The following is a 22,072-nucleotide window of genomic DNA, read 5'->3' as shown; positions in this document are numbered from 1 at the left end:
ACAATTCAAGATATTTGTAAGATTGCAGAGGTTGATCATGACTTTTCCATATTATTAAAAGAGTACTCCACTGACTTACTGTAGCATTGCACACCTACAGTATAACCCTGTCGTACTCACGATGGACAGTGAAAAAATCGGATAAAAATGATTTGGCAGAATTTGAGATATCGGCTTTTTTTCCACATGCTTTACTTCCTTGTCAAAATCTGGCGCCTACAATATCCATAATGCAACTCGATCGGCGACAGTTCAGTCAGAGATTCAAATGTGCTGTAGTAGCGGCTAATGTAGCCTCAATCTGCTATAGGGTTTCACATGACATAACAAATGATGATACTGCCAGATGTACTGGAGCCCGTCTGAGCTTCCCATTCATAAATTATAACTTGTGTGTTTAGATAAACTCTTTTTACAGGTTTTAAAACTGATGATTGCAATAACTTCCATATGACAGGAACGTGTGTATTAGTGTGTTTGTGCATGCATATAATATTGCTAATCTTTCAGCTATCAGTTATAGTATTTACATAACATGGGAACAAATTGTTCATAGATTTTATCCTTTGAGAGTGTGTGTGTGTTTGCTTGCTGGCTGGCTCTTCAGAGCCCCAGCAGACCCCACAGCGAGCTCTGAGTAGCCCTGATTAAATCTGGCCTCCCTCTGCTCCTCTCCATTGCTTTTAGGATGCAGAGATAATGTTCATTAGGAGAGACGGGCGGGGACTTTGGGAGGCGGATGCTCGCATGTTACTAAAAAGTGTGGCTGTAATGGGGAGTGATGGGAGGGTAATACAATTTGGTTGCATTTGGAGCTGTGACTAGAGGTTAATTTTATGCAGTGTGTGTGTGTGTGTGTGTGTGTGTGTGTGTGTGTGTGTGTGTGTGTGTGTGTGCATGAATGAATATATGAACCGTAAAATGCCCCTGTTCTATGAGGGAAGGAGTGAGGCGACCAAAGTTCAGGTGGGAGTTGGACACTGTGTTCCTGCATCTTCTCTTCTCTGCACATGTTTGAGGAGTCACATATTACTCAACATTTGTTCAGTAGTTGGTTGCTTTGCTTCTTTTTCCAACTCTCAGGAGCACCGTCTGCGTCAGGCTTAAAGGAACAGTTTGACATTTTGGGAAATAAGCGTATTGCTGAGAGAGTGTTATCAATCTTCACATCTAACTCTTGGTAAGAGAGGGAAAGTGTATTTGTATTATTCCTTCCCTAGTCTCCTCACCTTTTTCTCCACATTGAATATATTATCTTCTTCAATTCTTTTTTTTTTTTTTATATCTGTCAGTTTTTACAAATTTTTTTAATTACCTTCTTCACAATTTTTGATTTGGAAAGGCGGCAGTAGCTCAGTCTGTAGGGATTTGGTAATTGGAGGGTTGCCGGTTCAAGTCCCCACACAGACCAAGTACAGACTGTGGACTGCTGGTACCTGGGGAGATGCCAATTCACCTCCTGGGCACTGCCAGGGTGCCCTTGAGCAAGGCATGGGACCCCCAAAACTGCTCCCTGGACACAATATAGTAGCTGCTCACTGCTCCTAATACTAGGATGGGTTAAACACAGAGAATATATTTCACTGCTGTGCTGTGTACTATGTACTGTGTGACAATAAAAGCTGATTTACATTTACATTGTACTATTTGTCCCACATTACTTCCTCTTCCTCCTCTGTGTTCATGCAGTGAAATAATTAGCTAGAGTCATTTTGTGAAGCACATTTAAGGTCATGTCTTCCTCCTGCCCTCTCTCCTGCTCACATCACCAAAGGGACCTCAGGGGCAGTTATACCGCATTGACGTGTGCAGACTGAGGAAGCCTGCAGCCTTTCCACAAACACACACATACACGCCCCTATTTTCCTCATCAGACCCCATGACCCACCAGCTGAGACTGCTTCACCACATTATGAGTGTGCAATAAAAAGTATTGCCCATCATGGTTCCCCTACCTTCCCACCTGACATGAAACTGTAATTGGCCTGCTTGCAGAAAGGCAGATTTGATTAGCAGTTATTGTTTTGCTCTCATTATTGATATTACCACGCCTGACAATAACTGAGATTGCAGCTTTCGGTAGCCTCTTGAATTACAGGACTGTCTTCTGGATCTCTGCTGCTGAAGCGTCCATGAGCAAGACACTGATTTTCCCCAGCTCCATTGTTGTCCTTTAGCTGACCCTGACCTTTGACCTCCCTGTAGTGATGATGGTGAGGAAACACACTGGACAATATGGCTCAATAAAACAATCATATTCTCAATCATATTTCTATTTCAAATGGCGGGCTGCCAACACTTACAGGTTCTCATGCTTCCTATATGAAACATCATGACCTCCACACCCTCATCCTGCCCAGCCTCAGTGAGGGAACAAACAACTGAACCACACAATGGGATTAAGACCTGCTTCTAACACAACTTCAGTTTCTGGGTTTAATTTCTTCATCAGCTAATAGTGCAGAACTTAAAGTTTTTCTTTTTGTAGTTTTAACCACAGCTCAACCAAAAAAAGAAAAAACACTTTGGCTTCCTGTAGCTGCTCCCTTCTGAATTTAAAAGAGTGTTTTAATTAACTTAAAGTAAATTTTCAATGAGGGTGTTTCTCCTTTGATTGGAGAAGATAAGATTGGTTTCAGTGGCATGCTGCTGGGTTTTTAATGTCTTCCCTCCCTAGGGTGGATTTCTGACTTGTTATCGCTTCCTGCTTGCTGTCATGTCACACTGTGTTCATCAAGACGGCAGAGATTGAAAGTGACGCCCGACTAGGGAGCGCACTGGGCGGTGCAGGCTCGATGTGTGGACCAGTGGAGCTAAATCTTTCATCTGAAGAATGGCTGCTTCAGCGATAATAGGATTGGCGTATCCCCGCTAGCTCCTGACCCATATTCCCGAGGAAAACACTGTTTGTTTGCATCGCTGGAGGAGAATTAAGGGGTGCTCTACAGTTCTCTACAGCCGGTTTCTGCTGCGCGCAATCACAGCTCCAGGAGCAACGGTAGAGTCGGTGCGTCTCTGGCAGAAAGCATCCATCCTCCTCCTCTTCCTCTGTGGGCTCTCAGACAGCAGGCAGTGCTGCTCTCCAATGCCTCCAAGTCTCAGCTACCGGCGGAATCCCTGAAAATGAAACCGCTATAATACAGCCTGCCTTTTTTCTTTTTCTTTTTTTTTTGGTTTTGTTTCTTACTTCACATCTGGAGCAGAAAAGAAAGAAAACCCACGCGAGAGAAGCACTCTCCAGCTGTGGAGGTGGAGGAAGCGATGGCAGCCTCGGTGAAAGCAGCGCTGGCTCTTCTGGTTCTCACCGTGGCAAGTGAGTAATCCTTTTTTTAAATCCTCCCAGGACAGGACAGGACAGGACAGGACAGACAGGACAGGACAAGACAGGACAGACAGGACAGGACAGGACAGGACAGGCAGGACAGGACAGGACAGGAGAGGACAGACAGGACAGGACAGGACAGGACAGGCAGGACAAGACAGGACAGACAGGACAAGACAGGACAGGACAGGCAGGACAGGACAGGACAGACAGGACAAGACAGGACAGGACAGGGTGGGCTTCAACTTTGCCTATAATGGACTCAAGATCAAGATTCAAGATTCACTTTATTGTCATTTCTCTGAGTATTTGCATTCACAGAAGGAAACGAAATATTGTTTTTCTCCCAGCTCCCGTCAGTGCATTAAAAAGGATAGAATAAATAAGTATTCAAATTAACATACCTTAAAAAATAACAATAGAAGAATAAAATAAGTAAACGTTTCATACAATTTTCAGTCATACACCCAATTAGCAGTTGTGTTTAGCAGCAGAGAAAAGTGCATTTATGTCCATAGTAAAATGCTGTTTTGCATTACTGTTCCAAAAAATTGTCTCACGGCCCTCTCACGGTCCTGGGCTATCCATTGTGAAAGAGCACCCTCTCTCTGGGCTCTCTGTGCATGCCAGTTATTATAACACATCTGGGAAGTGTTATGCATGTTAATTTGATTTAATACCACATGTGTTTTGTAGCTAAACACCACAACTCAATGCTCTTTTGGAGAATTTAGGGGACATATTTAAGTCACATTTTCACCTTACATCTTCCAGATGAGATCAAAGATGCACCAACAGCGGCCACTTTTAAATCTAGACTCAAGACCAAACTGTTCTCAGACGTTTTTCTTAATTGATCAAATGCTGCACTTTACTGTCTTTTGATTGTTTTTATTATCCTTTTCATCTATTTCTTTTAACTTATACTTTTATTTGTTTTTATCTTATGCACTTTGTGCTCTTTTAACTTGCTTTTATATATGTAAAGCACTTTGAATTACCTTTGTGTATGAAATGTGCTATATACATAAACTTGCCTTACCTTGCCTTGCCTTGCCTTACAGACAACACGTGATACCGGAAAGCAGACCGGTGGGGGAAGAATAGTGGCATTTTTTACGCGCCAGACACGTGATATTTACAGCAGCCTCAATTAACTAACTATAGCTACACAACAAACCCACGGAGTCATAATGGAATTGCTTTATATAAGTGCATGCATGGGTGTGATGATGGAGATGGGTGCATTGCTTTTGCACACATCCACCTTCCTTCCTCTGTTGGATGATGTGGCTCTAATTGTGGACACAAATCTACTTGATGCAATCTCATAATGGTATTCTGCAGGCCCTCGCTGTGCCCTAATGTCCTGCAATGTGTGCCAGCCAAGGTCCTCTGATGACACTAACAGGGACCTGAATGGACAGGGAACCTTAACACAGTGCAGCACCTCTATCAGATTATATAGAAGAGTTGTTTCTATCAATTAAAGGTATGAGGAGCTGTCCATGGTGCTGAATCAGGCACTGGAGGGGAAATCCCATTCAGGAGCTGTCCGTGGTGCTGAAAAGGGATCTCAGTGTGTCAGTGCATCATCTTCTGCAGCACTCAACAGGAAGAACACCAGCAGATAGATAGATAGATGGATAGATAGATGGATAGATAGGTAGATAGGTAGATAGATAGACAGATAGATAGATAGATAGATAGATAGATAGATGGATAGATAGATGGATAGATAGGTAGATAGGTAGATAGATAGACAGATAGATAGATAGATAGATAGATAGATAGATAGATAGATATAGATAGGTAGATAGGTAGATAGATAGATAGATAGATAGATAGGTAGATATATAGACAGATAGATAGGTAGATAGATAGACAGATAGACAGACAGATAGATAGATAGATAGATAGATAGATAGATAGATAGATAGATAGATAGATAGATATAGGTAGATAGATAGATAGATAGATAGGTAGATAGGTAGATATATAGATCACTAAAACAGTACAAACATGAAGTTTATTGGGATTTTATCACCTTACATATGCATCTGAATGTTGCATCTGCAATACTAAACTCCCTAAACTTTAGTTTATTTTAAGTGAGTCTTGATCTAGACAGCTTTTTTGCTCTCAGATTAAGTTATCAAGTGTGGACCTTCTGCAATTTGTGCATTATGTTCCTACTTGTTCCAACACCCTCCTTCCTTCCTTCCTTGCTTCCCCTTTCCTTGACCTCTTTATTGTCTAACAGTGTCTCTTTTCTATGATTCTTTCCCTATCACCTAGGCTCAGTCTGCAGCCGAGGCACTGCATGGCTCTGTCACTCCTATCAAACGAAATCCAGGCAGCCACTCTTTGTGCCACTCTCTGTCACTTCCTGCATGCCACATTTCTTTCGTTATTTCATTTTGTATTTTTTCCCCTCCTTCTCTTACGCTGTAACTTATCTGACACATTGAGTTCTTCATCACGCACTCCTCCGTCTCCTCTCCTCTCTGTCTCTCTCAGCATCAACTGCATGCTGTAGTAATTGGCCAATGTGTGCTACTACAGCTACACCTGATGAGATGTTTTCCCTCATTAAAAGAGTGCAAGAGGGGGAATCACACGCTATCTGTGTGTGACATCCCTGACCCTGCTTCTCTGTAGCCCCTGGGTGAAGCTTTACATGTGGGTGGGCAGAAATATGCAGCTCTAAGCTTTGTCCTGCTGTTGTCTCTCATGAGTTTAAAGACTGCTTTCTCATAACTGCAGATGTGTTTTGTGTCTAGAGGGCTTGGCATCAGTGAGTCAACACTTCATAGTAAACCCTTAGTCATTGAGTTGGCACACTTGTTTGGATGTTGTTCTTTGAATGAGCGACAGGAGGCAGATGAAGAGAGAGAGAGGTATATGTGGTTTTCAAGCCAGAGAGAGCTGCATCAGATGTATTTAGAAGAAACTTAAGGAGGGGTTACAAGTGAAAGTGACAGTGAGGAAAGAAGAAAGCCACTTTTCCTGCTGCCATTGTCTCTCTTCTGTTTTATTTTACAGTTTAAAGTTACAGGGACAGTGCACTAGGGTGGTAACTAACGATTATTTTCATTGTCGATTAATCTGCGATTAGTTGTTTGATCAGTGTTTTCGCTAAGCCCAAGATGACGTCCTCAAATGTCCCACATGGAATACTTAAAAACAAGAACTGTCGCTGTCACTGCTGAGAGGAAAAGAGCAAATTGGGACAGAAAAACACGAGGGAGAGGTTGTGACAGATAAAGAAATCCATTGTAGTAAAAGAAGAGTTGGTTTAATCCTCACAGATGGAGGACGGACTATCTGTGATGATGAAAAGTTTGAGGGCAAACAACCAACAGAAATCCCATGAGATACTTAAAAAAGTGCAAAAATCTCTCAGGCAGTAGATACACAGTGAGCAATGTGAAATGTCTTGTTTGAGTTTGACCATGTGGCTGCGGATGCATATGAGTGGCACGTGGGTGTCTTTTATAACAGGACTGATACGGGCAGTGCACTGAGCAGAGCCAAAGACAGCTGAATCCTAAATTGTTTTGGCCTCAGAGAGGCCACCCCAGATGGCAAGGCATTGAATAATTCACTACCCTAAAAAAGAAGCTGAAAAAGACAGGATGCAGAATTTGGATGCTTTTCCTCTCTGTACACTGGACCGATGACACGGCCTGTCCATCCATCTGCATCACCCAAACACAGCAGCGACACAGCAGCGTGTCCGAATGTTTTTGTTGTTGCACATTCTATATGTTGTGATGGAGACTATGTGTTGATTTGATCTGCTTTTTAGGGAGACGATTCTAGAGAATAATCTTTGATTGTGGTTGAGTCTCTGCTTGTGAGATGATGGCATTTTTATTTTAGCGGCGATGAATTATTGAGATGTGGAGAGTGCAGTGAGGCGGACAGGGGTGAGTGTATATATATGTGTGTGTGTGTGTGTGTGTGTGTGTGCATACATGTGTGATGGGACCTGCTGGTAGACTCCCTAATGCTCTGTCTCTACTAACATCAGCCTCATACACATCTCATTTTAGCCTCATCTACTGTACCGTTTCAGCATTTACTGTCAAACCCTTACAGCCCATACTGCGTTTCTTCCTCAGTCCTTTCCATTAGTCACATGAAGTCATCTGTCTTTCACAGTTTAGTAGTTTTTTGTGCTGGGTTTATCTTTACGCCACCCTTTATAAATTGTTAAGGCGATATGACATCAGCGATATGACATCAGCTAGAGAAAAGCAAAGGCCGATACCTCTCTACAGTAAAGACCATAGTGCAGGCCATGGTGGTTTGGATAAGGATTTGATAAACAAAAACAAGCAACCAACCAACTAACAGTATCTGTCATGTGCTGATATTAAAGGGCTACTCCAATGATTTGGTATTGCACGTTCATAAAGTGAGTGGACAACAAAGGAATGGTCAAAATCGATGCAACAGAGGCTGAGATATCCTGACTTTTAGTCCCTACGGGTCAAAAACACTGGAGCCTACATTTCACATAATGCAACCAATAGCTATACCTAAGAAAATAATGGACTGTAATTCGTATATATCTCACAAAATCTATTCGTATATAACCGACATAATCGTGAACCAGGAAATATAAAGAGCTATGAACACCGCATTGGGAGGAGGTCGGGGTGGATGTGTGGTTCAAAAAACACCAGACTCTCACCCAGGAGACTGATGTTGGTACCCTGTGTGAAAACAGAAGTCAATGTTGATTTATTAGTCACATAACTTCAGTACTTAAGTTACGCTACTTCCTGGGTTATTTTAACCAAAAACACAATCTTTTCCTAAACCTAACTAAGTATTTTTGTTGCCTAAACCTAATTAAGTAGTTTCCTGTGAAGATGGAAGTTTATTTTGAAAAGCTTGTATGCATGTAACAAGCAGTAATTGACATGTGCATCACGTGTTGCTGGACATTCGTAGGGAAAACGCACAAAAGATGAAATACTTTTTTGTAAGGTATCATATCAACCGTTGTATGAGGATACTTTATTTTTTGTTTTTGACCCTCCCTACCTGGTAAATGCCAATGTCTTACAAACTCTATTAGCCCAGTGGTAATGCAGGCTTTTTGCAAGTCATCAATGGCCATCTGTCATCAGGGCTACTCTTTCAGAGTTCAGACACAGAAGACATTTTACAAATGTTGTCAAAGTTTGAGTAGTACTCCTCATGATGAGTTAAATAAACTTCATGTGTGCAATCAGTGAGTGCCCCTTTAATAGAAGCTTAATGGAAGTATCATTTACTTTTGTTTCATTTTAGCACCACAGATAATGATTGTAGCTCAATAACAACAAGGTTCCTATACATTATGTTGCCCACTGTCTTTTTGTTGCTGTTTGGTGATTTAGTAGCTTTTTTATTGAGGCTTTAATCCAATTAACCAAAGCACATTGACAAATAAAGCTGAGACAATGAGCTGGACTAACAGGATTTATAGCGAGTGTGATCTCAACTCCCAGGCAACCAAAATCAGACCAGTTGCTTTTAATTAACACAAGAAACCGGTGTGCCACTATTCAGCAGTTTGGACCCTTATTGCATATAAACAATGGATCATTGCCAGGCTGTGATCCCATTAAGCAAACATATGAATCACTGGGATTTCCCATGAATCATCACCATAATACGCCTTGATCCTATTTCACTTTATCAGATGATTATACTAATCTGGGAATTGTTTTGTCCCACGCTCCTTGCTGTTGTTTGTTGTTTATTGTGTGTGTGTGTATTGTCCTCTGCTCTCTGTCTAATCCTGACAGACAGAGTTCTGGGTTTCAGAGCTCTTTAGACATTTACCCTCAAGGTTTAGTGTCATGTCATAGTTGCTCAGATAGCGGACACTTCTCCCGTCTCCTGCTGGAGATTAACGTGGACTGACCAAGTGTAGAATATCTCTCTCCTGCACCTGCCTTTACAGCTCAGCGCCTCTTATTTCCAGTTTGATCTGACATGTCTCAGAAAACATTTTTATCTTGATATGACAGCTGGCAGAATTGCTGAAAACCAGTGCAAGCAAAGTGCCAAAACAAACAATATTCATAGTTGTCCAAAGCTGCCAACTGCACGGTTTTGAGATGTCTAGACACAAGTATATTGCTGATGTCAGTTCAGAAGTGTTTGCACAGCTGTTTCAATATGAACGGTTGACTATAAACCCAAATCTTCGACTGAAATTAAACCTGGCCATAAAGCTGTCATAAAGCTGTCATATTCTAGGCTAGGACAGTGCCAAACTCTAACTTAGCCTATAGAGTGCTACAGGGATGACGTATTTTTGTAGGCCAACCAGGAAGTTAGCATCGCACTGGTTCCCTCGACAAAAAGCCAATGGGATTTTTCCATTGGATTTTGGATTATTGCACAAACTAAGCTCTGTGGAAAACACATGATTATGATACTTACACATTTTGTTCAGCAAGATAATCTTCACATTTGACTCTTTTCACATTGACTTTTATGGTTTTTGAAGTAAAAAGCTAACATTTCAAAGCTTCAAAATTCACATGTGGGATATTGACTGACATATCTTACATCGTAGAACAAAACTTTAAAAATCTCTTAAGCTTGTGTTAACCACTAACCTTATTTCAGGCATCTAAGTAAAAACTCAAAAAACAACTGACTTCAAGATGAAGAAACTGCAAGTGCTAAAATGCTGACTCATAGGTTTTAGGTTTCATTCCTGTGGCACTCTATTCAAGGCGGTTAGATGATTAAAACCATTGCCAAAGGCATACAGCTCGCCAATGGCAGACGTCTTAGAATCAGATCCCTAATGTTCATCAGTTTTTTTGTTGGTTCAGGGTGAATTTGCCATGGCCTGAAAAAGGCAGACCACAATTGTTTTCTGTGCTCGCTGTGGTCTGGACAGACGTCACTTCAAATAGGCTAGAGGACTGACAGTTTTTATCCCTCACTACGACATCAACACAAACTCTTCCTACACCTGACTGGACACTTGCTGACTCATCCGTCTTCTGAATCTTGAATGGATGTTTCCAGATGTACCTAAATGCAAGTCTGGCTGTGTGAGGCTTAGTTTTCCAATACATGTTTTAAAGATTTCCTGGTTGAATCATCCCAGTTGTACAATGACGATGGCAAGGCATCTATTGCATGTCTGTCAGTCCTGGAAGAGAGGTCCCTCCTCTGTTGCTCTTTCTGAGGTTTATTCCATTTTTCCATGTGAAAGGATAAGGACAGAGGGTGTTGTATGCTTTAAGCCCCTTGAGGCAAGTTTATGATTTGTGGTATTGGCCTATAATGATAAAACTGACTTGACTTGTTGCTGATATTTGTAACAACTTAACTACTCATGAGATTAAGTTTAACCTCATTTAGCATACTTTATAAAGATTGAGTCTTACAGTGCTTTCGGCTGAGATATACACAGTATCGACCTCTTATGTAATCCAACTCTCTCTCTCTTCTTTCTTGTCACCCTCCAGTTTATATTGTCCTGTTAGCAGCAAAGCCGTAGCCAACAGTCATGTCAAGGAAAGTTTATTTATGGAGCACAAACAAGGCGGTCACAGAAGCCTTCAAGAAAACAAGGGGCATAAAAACAAAGAAAAGAAAACAGGAAAGAACAGGTACAAGACAATACACGAGAGGAAAAGGCTTTTAAATGAGAGCGGGTGTGACAGAGAGTGCCTATTGGCTTGTACTGGAGCACAGGAGAAAGCCAAGTTAATATTTATATTTTCAACAAAGGGACTGCAGATATGGAGACATGACATTTTTTCTTTAAATAAACAAGCCAAAAATTGGGATTTTTTTTGGTTTAAAATGTACGAAAGTCTGGCAATGTCCGTGTTTCCACCCACTATCACTGAAGCTCTGTGACCCAGTCAGACGTTGTTCTTTGTTGATTAAATGGGTGAAATCAGCCCTGCAGCGGTTCTGTGAGTGTGTGTCTGTTCAAATGTGACTCATTATTGTCATATAGACTGCACATTGCATGCATTGTTAACATGCAACATATACGATGAATGCCTGCTGGGAAATAGGAAGGTATAGATTATTGTATGTGTGTTCATGTGTGTTGGACTGTCATGAACTACACTATTACATCATGTCTGTGAACTCACAAACAGATCAGAGACCCACATGCACGCACATACTCACATTACTCTCATTACGCACTCATTACATCTGTGGACCTAATTGAGACCTCACAGCACGAGATTTAAACATCGCTTCACCAACTACTGCCTCCAGGCATGTATTTATGCTTCTGTTATTGTGGGTTTTCCTCATTATGATCCCGTTCAGCGTAACTGATAATCAAGAGTTAGCTATGATCAGGAGGCCTGTGTCATTTATTGAATTAATTTCAAGGACTTTTATTAATGTTAAACAAGATTGAGGTCATTAAGATCAATGAAGAACTGCTAAACCACGACCAACTTTCATTTCTGTTCTTGCTCTCTGTTCATGCTCATCCATTCGTACGGTGCCCGCTATGTAATTGTGCAATTTATTTTAATATCAGAGCCACTAACCTGTTCACGTCACACCGCTTTCAGATATGAACTCAAGGTTGAATCACATTCAAGGTTTAGAAGCAGCCACTCTGTCTTCTACCTACGCACATCTGAAAGATCAAACTGAGCCAGTAGCTGAGATCACCCTCTATACGCGGCTCCAGGTGTCTCGTCACCTGTTTAAGACACACATTATTCAACATGAGGCTCCCTCAACACAACATGTTATCCTGATATGAGTGCACCGTCTCAATACTCTCTCCACTGAGATGATGAAAATAGGGAAGTCATTTAAGGTAGTTGTGCAGGGCTGTAGTTTGACATTTTTGGCAAGTTATCCGACAGAATGAGATTACATAACAACCAGAGGATATTTTAGCCTTATGAAATTAGAAGAAATTGGAATAGCTCCCATGAGGCTTAGACCGTGTGCAGAAGAGATATGGGATATGCTGTTGTTTTATGCAAACAAAATAATAAATGTTTTGCTTTGTTTAAAATGTACTATTTCAGTTTTTAATAACAAATACAGCTGTAGATGCCCATTTAATTTATAATATGGACAGAAAACACCACAAACAGTTTCCAGAATTATAGAAATAATGATGAAAGTCATTAGTCACAGGTGCTAGCAGAACAGAGACCATGCAAAGGAAGGGGTCAGCACTTTCTTGCATCTTTGCATTTGCATAGAGTTCAGCTTTGGTGTAATTCGTCTCAGCAGGAGACGGTCACTCGCCTGCATCAGGTGTGACCGAGCCTTTAGACAAAAGGCGTTGCCATAGCAACATAGAAGTTTATTTAGCACAAAATTACTACATTCTGTATAGGGGTTACATTTTACCTGCTGGTGCTTATAGGTATAAAAGGTAATTTCTAAAAAATGAATAGGGGGTGCTACATAACACACTTTTAGTAAAAGTCACAGACTGGAAGTCTTAGAATATTTTATTGAAACAAAGTTACATACAATCGAAAAACAGCAGCGGGTAAATTTTAACCATCGGTGGTTCTAGTGTTAACGCTGAAGCAACCACTTTATACCCTTGCTGGATGGGAAAAACACAAGTAGTAGTAGTAGTATTTGCCATGTTAGCATGTTGATTATAACATTTACTTTACTTCAGTTAGCATAGTAATATACGTATATATTTAGCATATTGGTGTAGATTAATTTTGGTCGTGAATATTTTGGGATTCATCCTCTAAAAATCCAACCAATAGCTATCAAGATACATGCTACATTCATGCCATATAAACAGAATGGAGAAAAAAATATATATTTTTTTGGTACTTGATCTTTTGAGTGAAGATGGTTAACATCATTGCCAACCTCACACCAGAAAAAGAAACAAAGCCTAAAATAGCAGTTTTTATTGTGTTACATATATATAGCGGTTCATCAGCAAGCAAAACCAAATCTCGTATCCCATCGGCAATCGGTATGATGACGGATAAGCCTCTGGGGGCAAGGGTATTTCTGTATTTGCTGTCAGAAATTCCCACAATGTACAATGCAGATCCTGATCCATTGTACATAGTTGCTTTCAAAAATTTCTTTTTTTTCTGTGCGTGTGTGTGTGTGTGCAGCTGCCTTGTGTGCGGAGGTGGAGGAGCGGCTGGTGAGTCACCTGTTATCACCAGAGCGCTACAACAAGCTAATCAGACCAGCTGTCAACAACAGCCAGCAAGTCACCATTTACATCCAGGTGTCTCTGGCCCAGCTGATCAACGTGGTGAGGAAACACACAATCTATCCAAATCCACATATGCTGTTATTATACAGGCATGTCCCACCAATTTAAGATAATTCAAGAACACACAGTGTGGAGGTTATTCTACTAGGATGAGTTCAGCCATCCACAAATCCTCTTCCTGTCTGTGTTTCAGAACGAGAGGGAGCAGATCATGACCACCAACTGCTGGCTCAGTCAGGTTTGTGTCCCCAATCGTCATCTTGTTCTCCTTTCTGTGTGTGTCCAGCTGTTTAAAAGGCTTTGTTTTGCCAGATATGGGCTGACTGACCCAGTGTGTGTATTGGTATGCGTGAACTGATGTTGTTTATGTATGTTTCTGGTTGCATGAATTTTATTTTGTAACCGTGTGCGTGATTTTTTTGAGTGTGATTTTTGATACATGTCTCGATATTTGTGTATATGTGTGTGTGCATGAACTTTTGAATTATTCTATTTCCTTACGTGTGCATAATGTGTGTGTTCTCCTTCATCAGGTATGGAATGACTACAGATTAATGTGGGACCCTGAAGAGTACGAGGGAATCAAGAAAATCCGGCTCCCGTCACAACACATCTGGCTGCCGGACATCGTCCTTTACAACAAGTACGTCAGATTTGTGAAAGACAGAATGAGTGCGTGTGTGAATGTGGAATGTGTGTGTGTAAAACTAAATGATTAAAAAAGGAACAAACACAAATAACGAGCAAGTTTATTCAATTCCCCCCCATTTTGCCCTATTTTCCTAAAATGTTTTCTCATATCCTCTTATTCCTCCCATCCTCTTATCTCTCATTTTTTAAATCCCGCTTTTCACCTCTTTTAGGATAATGAATGCAACCAAAATGTTTTGTTAACACTGTCTGGACTGTCTGCAGATAGTCTCACGATGATGAGTGATCTTTTAAGGGATGAGAGATTACAGATTTTACAGAGAACGAGAGACAGGGACATATTAAAGCTATAAAAGCTGCAGGTAAGACAACGGTGCGTTATGTCACACCTTTGATGACTGATGCCCACATCAAGTGATCACATATCACATTTCATAAAAAAAAAAAAACATACACCTTGCATCAACCAGACAGAAATTCCAACATGATTCAGCTGCATTTCCCAATATGGATCATGATATGAACATCAGATCAGTACAATCAAATCCTTTACGATCAAAATGTCATAGAAATCAATGCACTATAACGCCCTCATTAAAGTTTTCTCTTTGTGTGCACGTCTAAAAATCATCTTGCAGCTGTATGAAATAGCTGCAAGGGAAAATCAATACATGAGAGTGTTGATGCTGTAATAAGTTCATTCAAGGAGAAATTGTCCCCACTGCTTTTATCCACTGGAGTGTTAGCTGGCAGACACGAAGGCTTTTGGGCCTCACCTCATCTGTCATCCATATAGATCAGCACCTGGGTCTTTTTTCCATCTGCTAGTTGTTTGTACATAACTTGTATAACATTAACTTTTATCATAAAATATGTAATTAATATAGGAGTTCTTGCTCTGTTGTCTCAAATCACATTATTGTCCCAGATGAACCTTGATGTTTGAGTTTTGCATAGATTTTGTGCATTGGGGTTGTACATGTCTAATCCGTTAACTGGAGGATAATAACTTTCTAACTTTTTAGCTTTGTAGCCTACTTGGACTAAATTTGGCTTAAAGTGAATTTATGTTCAATAACTGGAGAGAATTTGACCGTGTAGGTTTTACTATTCAGTATTCACCTTAGGTCTTAATTGTCAGATGTGGCTTTTTATTTTCCCCCCGGTAGGCATAACAAATACAAAAAACATAAAATCTAATACAACTCACTGCAAAAACACCATAAATACAACACTAAAAAACTAAGAAAACGAGGGCTTGACTTTTAAGCAACATGTTGCTTAAATTTCTAAATCATTTTAGAAATATGGTGCTTTGATTTGTCTGTTTTCTTGACTGGATTTTGATGGATAGAATATGAGCCCTAATAAGGAAAGGTTAGTTATCAATTGATTATACATGAAAAGTCCAAAAACTGAATACAGATTTGTGTATCAGATCTTCATTTTTTCTTTCCTCTGCCATTAATCATCTCACGAGTACTACTCAATGAGTACTTTTACTGTGATACTTTAGCAGCTAATACTTCTGCACTTTTACTTCAAGTACTTCATCCACCATTGGCAACCTGTAACTTATACTTGAACGGATGGATGCAAACTTGTTAGTTAGACTGAGATGACAAAAGCTGAGAAAACAATCTCACCTCAAGATCCCTTTAGTAGCTGTTCTGGAGCTTTCAATCATACCTCATGATCCTCATCAGCAGTTTCAGAAATTAACTTTGAACCTCGTTCTTTTTTAGACAGCATTGACGGAAAGACCATGTGACTAAATGGACCTGGTGGTTCTCAAGATCAAGAATGAACCTGAGATTGAGAGACTCACAGCTTTGTGGACGTGTAGCTTTTGTGTTTTGGTCGGCAGTGTCACCCCACAGTTTATAAAGGAGTGGTAGGCATTAAAGTTTTACGAACACAGCTTGCCGGTCAGCTAAAGACCACATAAAGGGCATAATGTCCTAAGAGGCAAAATGATAGGAGATGATCAGCACTACTTTACAACTTCAGGTCGAGGTGTGGGGGACCAGTGGTTGCAGGTGGGGCCTCTGCATTTTTAATCAGTCTGCATATTCACAGCAGCAGGTCTTAAAGCATTAGAAACCGAGTGTGATGGTTGGATTCCTGACCTACTTTATAATTGATAGGCCACCTATCTATAATGCATCACTTTCAGCCTCGGAGAAATAGTCAGTCTCAGCAGATTTGAGGTGAGGGGGTGCAGTTGTTGTCATGTTGCTGGGATGCGTCCCAGGTTGAGTTCCTCCCTTGAGATAATCATCACACATACTTTTACTTTCAACACACAACTGTTGCATGTGTCACCTCTGCAGAAACAGTAACAGTCATGAAACCATTTTCTAGACACGCCATCAGTCAGCACAGTAAATTATTTTACTCAAGTCAACTTTATGCCTCTTGATGATTTTACTACAACAATACTCAGTTGCACTAATAGAATGAGTTAGCTCAATATTGTAATGGATTGGACAACTGATTGCATTGATTTCAACCAGTGACATACAGTAGAGTTGAAGGTGTGGAGGAACCTATCAGTTAACAGTGTGATGGAGCGTTCAGGCAAAGCACTGCAAGTCACCCTTGCATTATGTGATCAGCTGCTACATTCATGCTAGTGCAAAGTCTTTGGCCATTAGACTCCATCGTGACGTAGTATATTTAAAGGGGGAAGTGATGCCGTGGTGAGATTAGGTATATTCATCCTTGTGTCTAGACGCTGGTGGTGGTGGTGGAGAAGGGAGTTGCTGAAGATCCAATGACGGGATGTGGAGCAGGACTGGGCACCGAATATGATGAAGACTGGAGGTGATGGGTGGAGGCGGGTTGCATCGGTTCGTAATAAAATGACAACTGACAGCAGCAGAGAGGAGCACAGTTTTAAAATTTGATAGCAATGATATGATTGGCTCAGGGAGATCGTGGCAGAATCTGGTTGGTTAACTGAGAGTGAAACACCCGTAGACAGCTGAGTAGGAGCCGGTGAGAGAGAGACAGAAAGATGTGTGAATGAATGAGAGTGTAAGGAGAGTCTTCCTGACTGAACTTACGCTAAGCTTCATAATGTATATGTAATATCACAAGTGAAAGAAGAGATGTGTTTGAATGAATGAGCGATAGTCTTAGTCTTAGTTTCTCTTGCTTTTTTCCTCCTTTATTTTGCTTACCTCCTACCTTTTCCTCCTCTCAGTGCTGATGGGACCTATGAAGTTTCCTTCTACTCAAACGTCGTGGTCTCCAACAACGGCGAGGTGGCCTGGCTCCCACCAGCTATCTACAAGTCGGCCTGCAAAATCGAAGTCCGTGATTTCCCTTTCGACCAGCAGAACTGCACGCTCAAGTTTCGCTCCTGGACCTATGACCACACTGAGATCGATCTCATCCTCCTCAGTGATTTTGCCTCACGTGACGACTTCAAACCCAGCGGTGAGTGGGATATTGTTTCACTGCCTGGACGCAAGAACGAAGACCCTAATGACATCAGGTACTTGGATATCACCTATGACTTTATTATCAAGAGAAAACCTCTCTTCTACACCATCAACCTGATCATTCCCTGCATCCTGATCACGTCGCTGGCTATTCTGGTATTCTACCTCCCGTCAGACTGTGGTGAGAAGATGACTCTCTGTATCTCTGTCCTCTTGGCCCTGACTGTGTTTTTACTTCTTATCTCAAAGATTGTGCCACCCACATCTTTAGCAGTGCCTCTGATTGGAAAGTATCTGATGTTTTCAATGGTGCTGGTCACCTTCTCCATCGTCACCAGCGTTTGCGTGCTCAACGTTCACCATCGGTCCCCCAGTACGCACACCATGCCTCCTTGGGTCAAGCGTATCTTCCTGTACCGGCTCCCCTCTTACCTCTTCATGCGGAGACCCGGTAGCTCCAACATTCGCGAGAAGTTCCGGAAAAGACAGCAGCAGCGATCGTACTCTGACCAAAGGCTGCGTGGAGCCGACGGAGGGACTGGAAGTTTTGCAGGAATGGCAGATTCCTCCTCATCCTTCTTCGTGAACGAGGAGTCGACCAAACGCTACGGCTGGAAGATCAGCGACTTGTCAGAGAACACTGAGTTCAGGAAGAGGATGACGCTCAAGTGCAACATTGACGTGGAGGATGCGGTGGATGGAGTGCGCTACATCGCTGAGAAGATGAAGAGCGAGGATAATGATGAAGGGGTAGGCATGCTTTCAAAGCTTTTCCTCACCTGCTTGTTGTTTTTACTTTTTAGAGATTTGACAGGTTAGCCACAAACATACAGATAGATAAGATAGAGTAGAGCTTTTAGTCGCACTAGCAGCCTGGCTATGGATAGTAATGTTGATCTATTGGTCGGTCTTTGGTCGTGACTAAAATATCTTTCTTTGGATGGATTACCATGGAATTTTGTAGAGACATTCAGGGTCCCCAGAAGATAACTTTGGCAATCCCCTGATCTTTCCTCTGGTGCCACCATAAGGTTGACACTTCTGAGTGAAATGTGTTGACAACTATTGAATGGTTTGCCATAAGTTTTGGTACCAATATTCATGCTGCCCAGGGGATGGATCCACGTGACTTTGTTGATCCCCTGACTTTCTATTTAGCACCACGAGCAGGTCAAAATGTTCAATTATGCAGTGAAATTTTTTCAAAATTTACATGATACATTGGCTCGGAATTTGGTACAGGCATTCACGTCTCCGATATGGTGCATCTAATAACTTTGGTGATCCCCTGACCTCTCCTCTAAAGCGCAACCATGTGATTCACATTTATATGACATGCCTCAACAACTGTTGGATGGATTGTCATAAAATCTCGCACCATCATCAGGTCCAAATTATTCATCCAATACTTTGGTTTACAACCAAATACCAGAAAAACAAAATTAAATTAGCAGTTAGCATGTTAACACAATAAACAAAGATTGTCAACATAGTAAATAAACCTGCTAAACATCAGCATGTTAGCATCGTCATTGTGGGCACATGTTGACGTTAGCATTTAGCTCAAATCACCACCTGATAGCCTTTAGGTCTTTATGTACAAGTTACATAACAATTTGTTTTACTGATCCATAGTGACAGAGAGATTATCCATCAACAGTTTTAATTTTTCAAAATTCAACAGTTTTCAAATTTGTACCACTTTATATCATGTCACAGCAACATCACTGTTGTTTCAGTCAATACATTATTAGTTATATGATATTAGAAATTGTAAGCACCAGAGACAAAAAAAATCATATGTAAAAAAAAAACAATTCACTTTATTTAAGTTCAGAACAGAAAACACAACAGTGCCAACATTTAAAATCAAACCTGTCTCTGCAGATCATTGAAGACTGGAAGTACGTGGCCATGGTGATCGACCGTCTCTTCCTGTGGATCTTTGTGTTCGTCTGTGTGGTCGGGACGCTGGGCCTCTTCATGCAGCCTCTCTTCCAGAATTACAACACTCCCATTATTGATTAGATGGACCGAAAATGAAAGCGGAAACGTCTTCATGAACTTTGAGTGGCCCCCCAGAAACAGAGCTCAACATTTTAACACAAGAACTCAAACGTCCGTCTCGCAATACTACCCGCTCACTGGGAAATTATAAGGATGCACTTTACGCCTCTTCCACCACCTGCTCCCTTCCTTACTTCCACCCCTTGTCCCCGTCATCCTCCATATGCCCTGCCATCCTCTGCCATCAACTTGGATCTACTTAAATGGATAACTTTGGTTTATAACAACTTGGGTCACATTTTCATAGTGTGGCCACCATTCAGTAGACAGGAATGATGGAGATCATACTTTTACTGGAGATCTGGGTACACGGTATCTGCCCCAACCACTTGGTTACCTGGAAACCCCCAAAACCCCAGGTCAGTCAAACTTAGTTGGATGACGAAACGGTACATTTATAATCTAAAATGTCTGTACAGATCGACTTCCTGGTTCAGCATTCACCTAACTTAATTATCGCAGTTGTACGTGCACACAGCAAGTACTTTGGTGTGATCAATGACATCATAATCAAAAGAAACAATGGTCAAAAATATGAAAACAAGACCCAAGTTATAATAAACAGAAGTGACACCACCATTCAGCCATGATGTTCTTTCTTGGGGATCAATATACTGTAGATTCGCAGTCTCCAATGATTGAAATGTAGCAGTATTTTAAAAAAGGAAACCTTTACCTGAAATGGTTAAATTGAAAGTGTGTTGACCCCTATCACTGTTCACAACCTGGCCAACAGCAACTCAGGACTTTTTCTGACTTGGTTTTGCCCCATCTCTCTGTGTCTAAATCAAATTCTAAAGGCCCTATCTTGACATTATTGGGGCCTGCATGCATACAACAAAACACTGTTCTTTGTTTTTAGTTCCTTTTTTTTTTTTTTTTTTTACTTAAAAAGAGGAGGAGCCCAAAGATGAACAAAGCCACAGAAACTGCACAAGCAGATTCATTTTTGGAGTTATGGGCCTCACGTTGACAACACATGTTCTGCAGAGGAGAAGATGAATCCCTAGGAGGATCACCTTCCTGTGTTCTTTTGCCAATAGCACACATACTGTATGAATTTCTAATATTTGCCTTGGAAATGAGAGCGAGAGGGGACACAAAACAGTTGGACTGCTCAAATAATAATGGACGAGTGTGTCAGGGGGGTGCCCAGCTTGTGTTTACCCTCACACACATGTGGACGGATAATAATAATAATGATAATAGACTGATCAAATGTATGTCAAGCTGCTGTTGTGATGTTTAAAAGCAGCCATGTTTTAAAAGAAGGAGGGACGTTACAGTAGTGCAAAAAAAGAAAAATAAGTAGAATTTAAATCCAATGTTTGTTACTCACCATGCTTTTTTTTAAAGGTACAGTACGCTTGATTCAACAAAGCAGTGCTTGTCAGCATCCACCACCAAGGAAACCAGCAGCAATAATACTGTACAGTATTTTATACACACTGACCGGGGGGGCAAATTAGCCAAACAGCCTTGCTCTTCACTTGCTTCATCCTCCATCATATTGTATGCTTGATTATCTGCTTTCAGAGACATTACTTGAATCTGTGTCCAGTAATTATTTAACAGAAGAGTTATAACTTGTCACCGTCTGTCACTGCTACCAACGCTAGCCAAGGAAAAGGTGTACTGTACTAATCCAGCTGATTTCTTTCATCTTTGATTTTTTAGTTGATGGAATAAAACATATTTTTCGTTTTGTTCCCGCTGGCCAGTCATGTTATTGAGTTTTGTCTGTCTAAGACAATAAATGCTGAGAATTACAGGAAGGGACTGTGATGGGAGCTGATAAATGGATCAATAAAGATAAATGAAAGCAACAAGCAGACCTGATGAATCACATGAACATTAATTGGTCATTCTATCGCGCAGTCTCTCATTCAACATTATGGAACGTATCTTCATACAACGGTTCGTATGATATCTTACAAAAACGTGTCGATTAATGCTCGTTACATGCATACAGTCTTTTCAAAATAAACTTCCGTCATCACAGGAAACAACTTTGTTAGGTTTAGGCAGGAAAACTACTTAGTTAGGTTTAGGAAAAGATCGTGGTTTGGGTTAAAATAAATCCGGAAGTGGCATAACTTAAGTATGTAACTTACGTGACAAATAAATCAATGTTGACTTCTGATTTCACACGGGACACGAACACCGGTCTCCTGGGCGAAAGTCTGGTATTTTTTGACCCACCCATCCTCCTCGATCTATTCCCGAATCCCTTTATGGCATTCGTCCCTATCTATATTTCCTGGTTCACGATTAAAGTGTGGGTAGGCAGTATATTTTTGGCGTCATTGGGTAAAAATTCCATAATAACCTTTCAGCATGTTGTAATTCAAG

At 41.0% G+C, this 22,072-nt stretch overlaps 1 protein-coding gene across 1 annotated transcript; it reads left to right on the top strand.

Moving 5' to 3' along the window:
- Positions 1-2,478: 2,478 nt before the first annotated feature.
- LOC141775392 (neuronal acetylcholine receptor subunit beta-2-like) lies at positions 2,479-20,129 on the top strand. Its single transcript, XM_074648719.1, has 6 exons — positions 2,479-3,313; positions 13,447-13,592; positions 13,747-13,791; positions 14,087-14,196; positions 17,413-18,403; positions 19,541-20,129. The coding sequence occupies exons 1-6, from the start codon at positions 3,262-3,264 to the stop codon at positions 19,679-19,681; spliced, it is 1,485 nt and encodes a 494-aa protein (XP_074504820.1). The 5' UTR covers positions 2,479-3,261; the 3' UTR covers positions 19,682-20,129.
- The last annotated feature ends 1,943 nt before the right edge of the window (positions 20,130-22,072 follow it).

This window comes from Sebastes fasciatus, chromosome 10 (assembly GCF_043250625.1).
Source record: "Sebastes fasciatus isolate fSebFas1 chromosome 10, fSebFas1.pri, whole genome shotgun sequence".
Classification (NCBI taxonomy): domain Eukaryota; kingdom Metazoa; phylum Chordata; class Actinopteri; order Perciformes; family Sebastidae; genus Sebastes; species Sebastes fasciatus.
The sequence above is the reverse complement of the archived record's forward strand: the minus strand, read 5'-3'. Positions and strand labels throughout refer to the sequence as shown.

Bases quoted from the DNA above. Each gene is read 5' to 3' on its own strand.
- LOC141775392 (XM_074648719.1), top strand. From the start codon at position 3,262: ATGGCAGCCTCGGTGAAAGCAGCGCTGGCTCTTCTGGTTCTCACCGTG. The intron at 3,314-13,446 runs GTGAGTAATCCT...GTGTGTGTGCAG, and splicing joins TCTGGTTCTCACCGTGGCAA to CTGCCTTGTGTGCGGAGGTG. The intron at 18,404-19,540 runs GTAGGCATGCTT...CTGTCTCTGCAG, and splicing joins GCGAGGATAATGATGAAGGG to ATCATTGAAGACTGGAAGTA.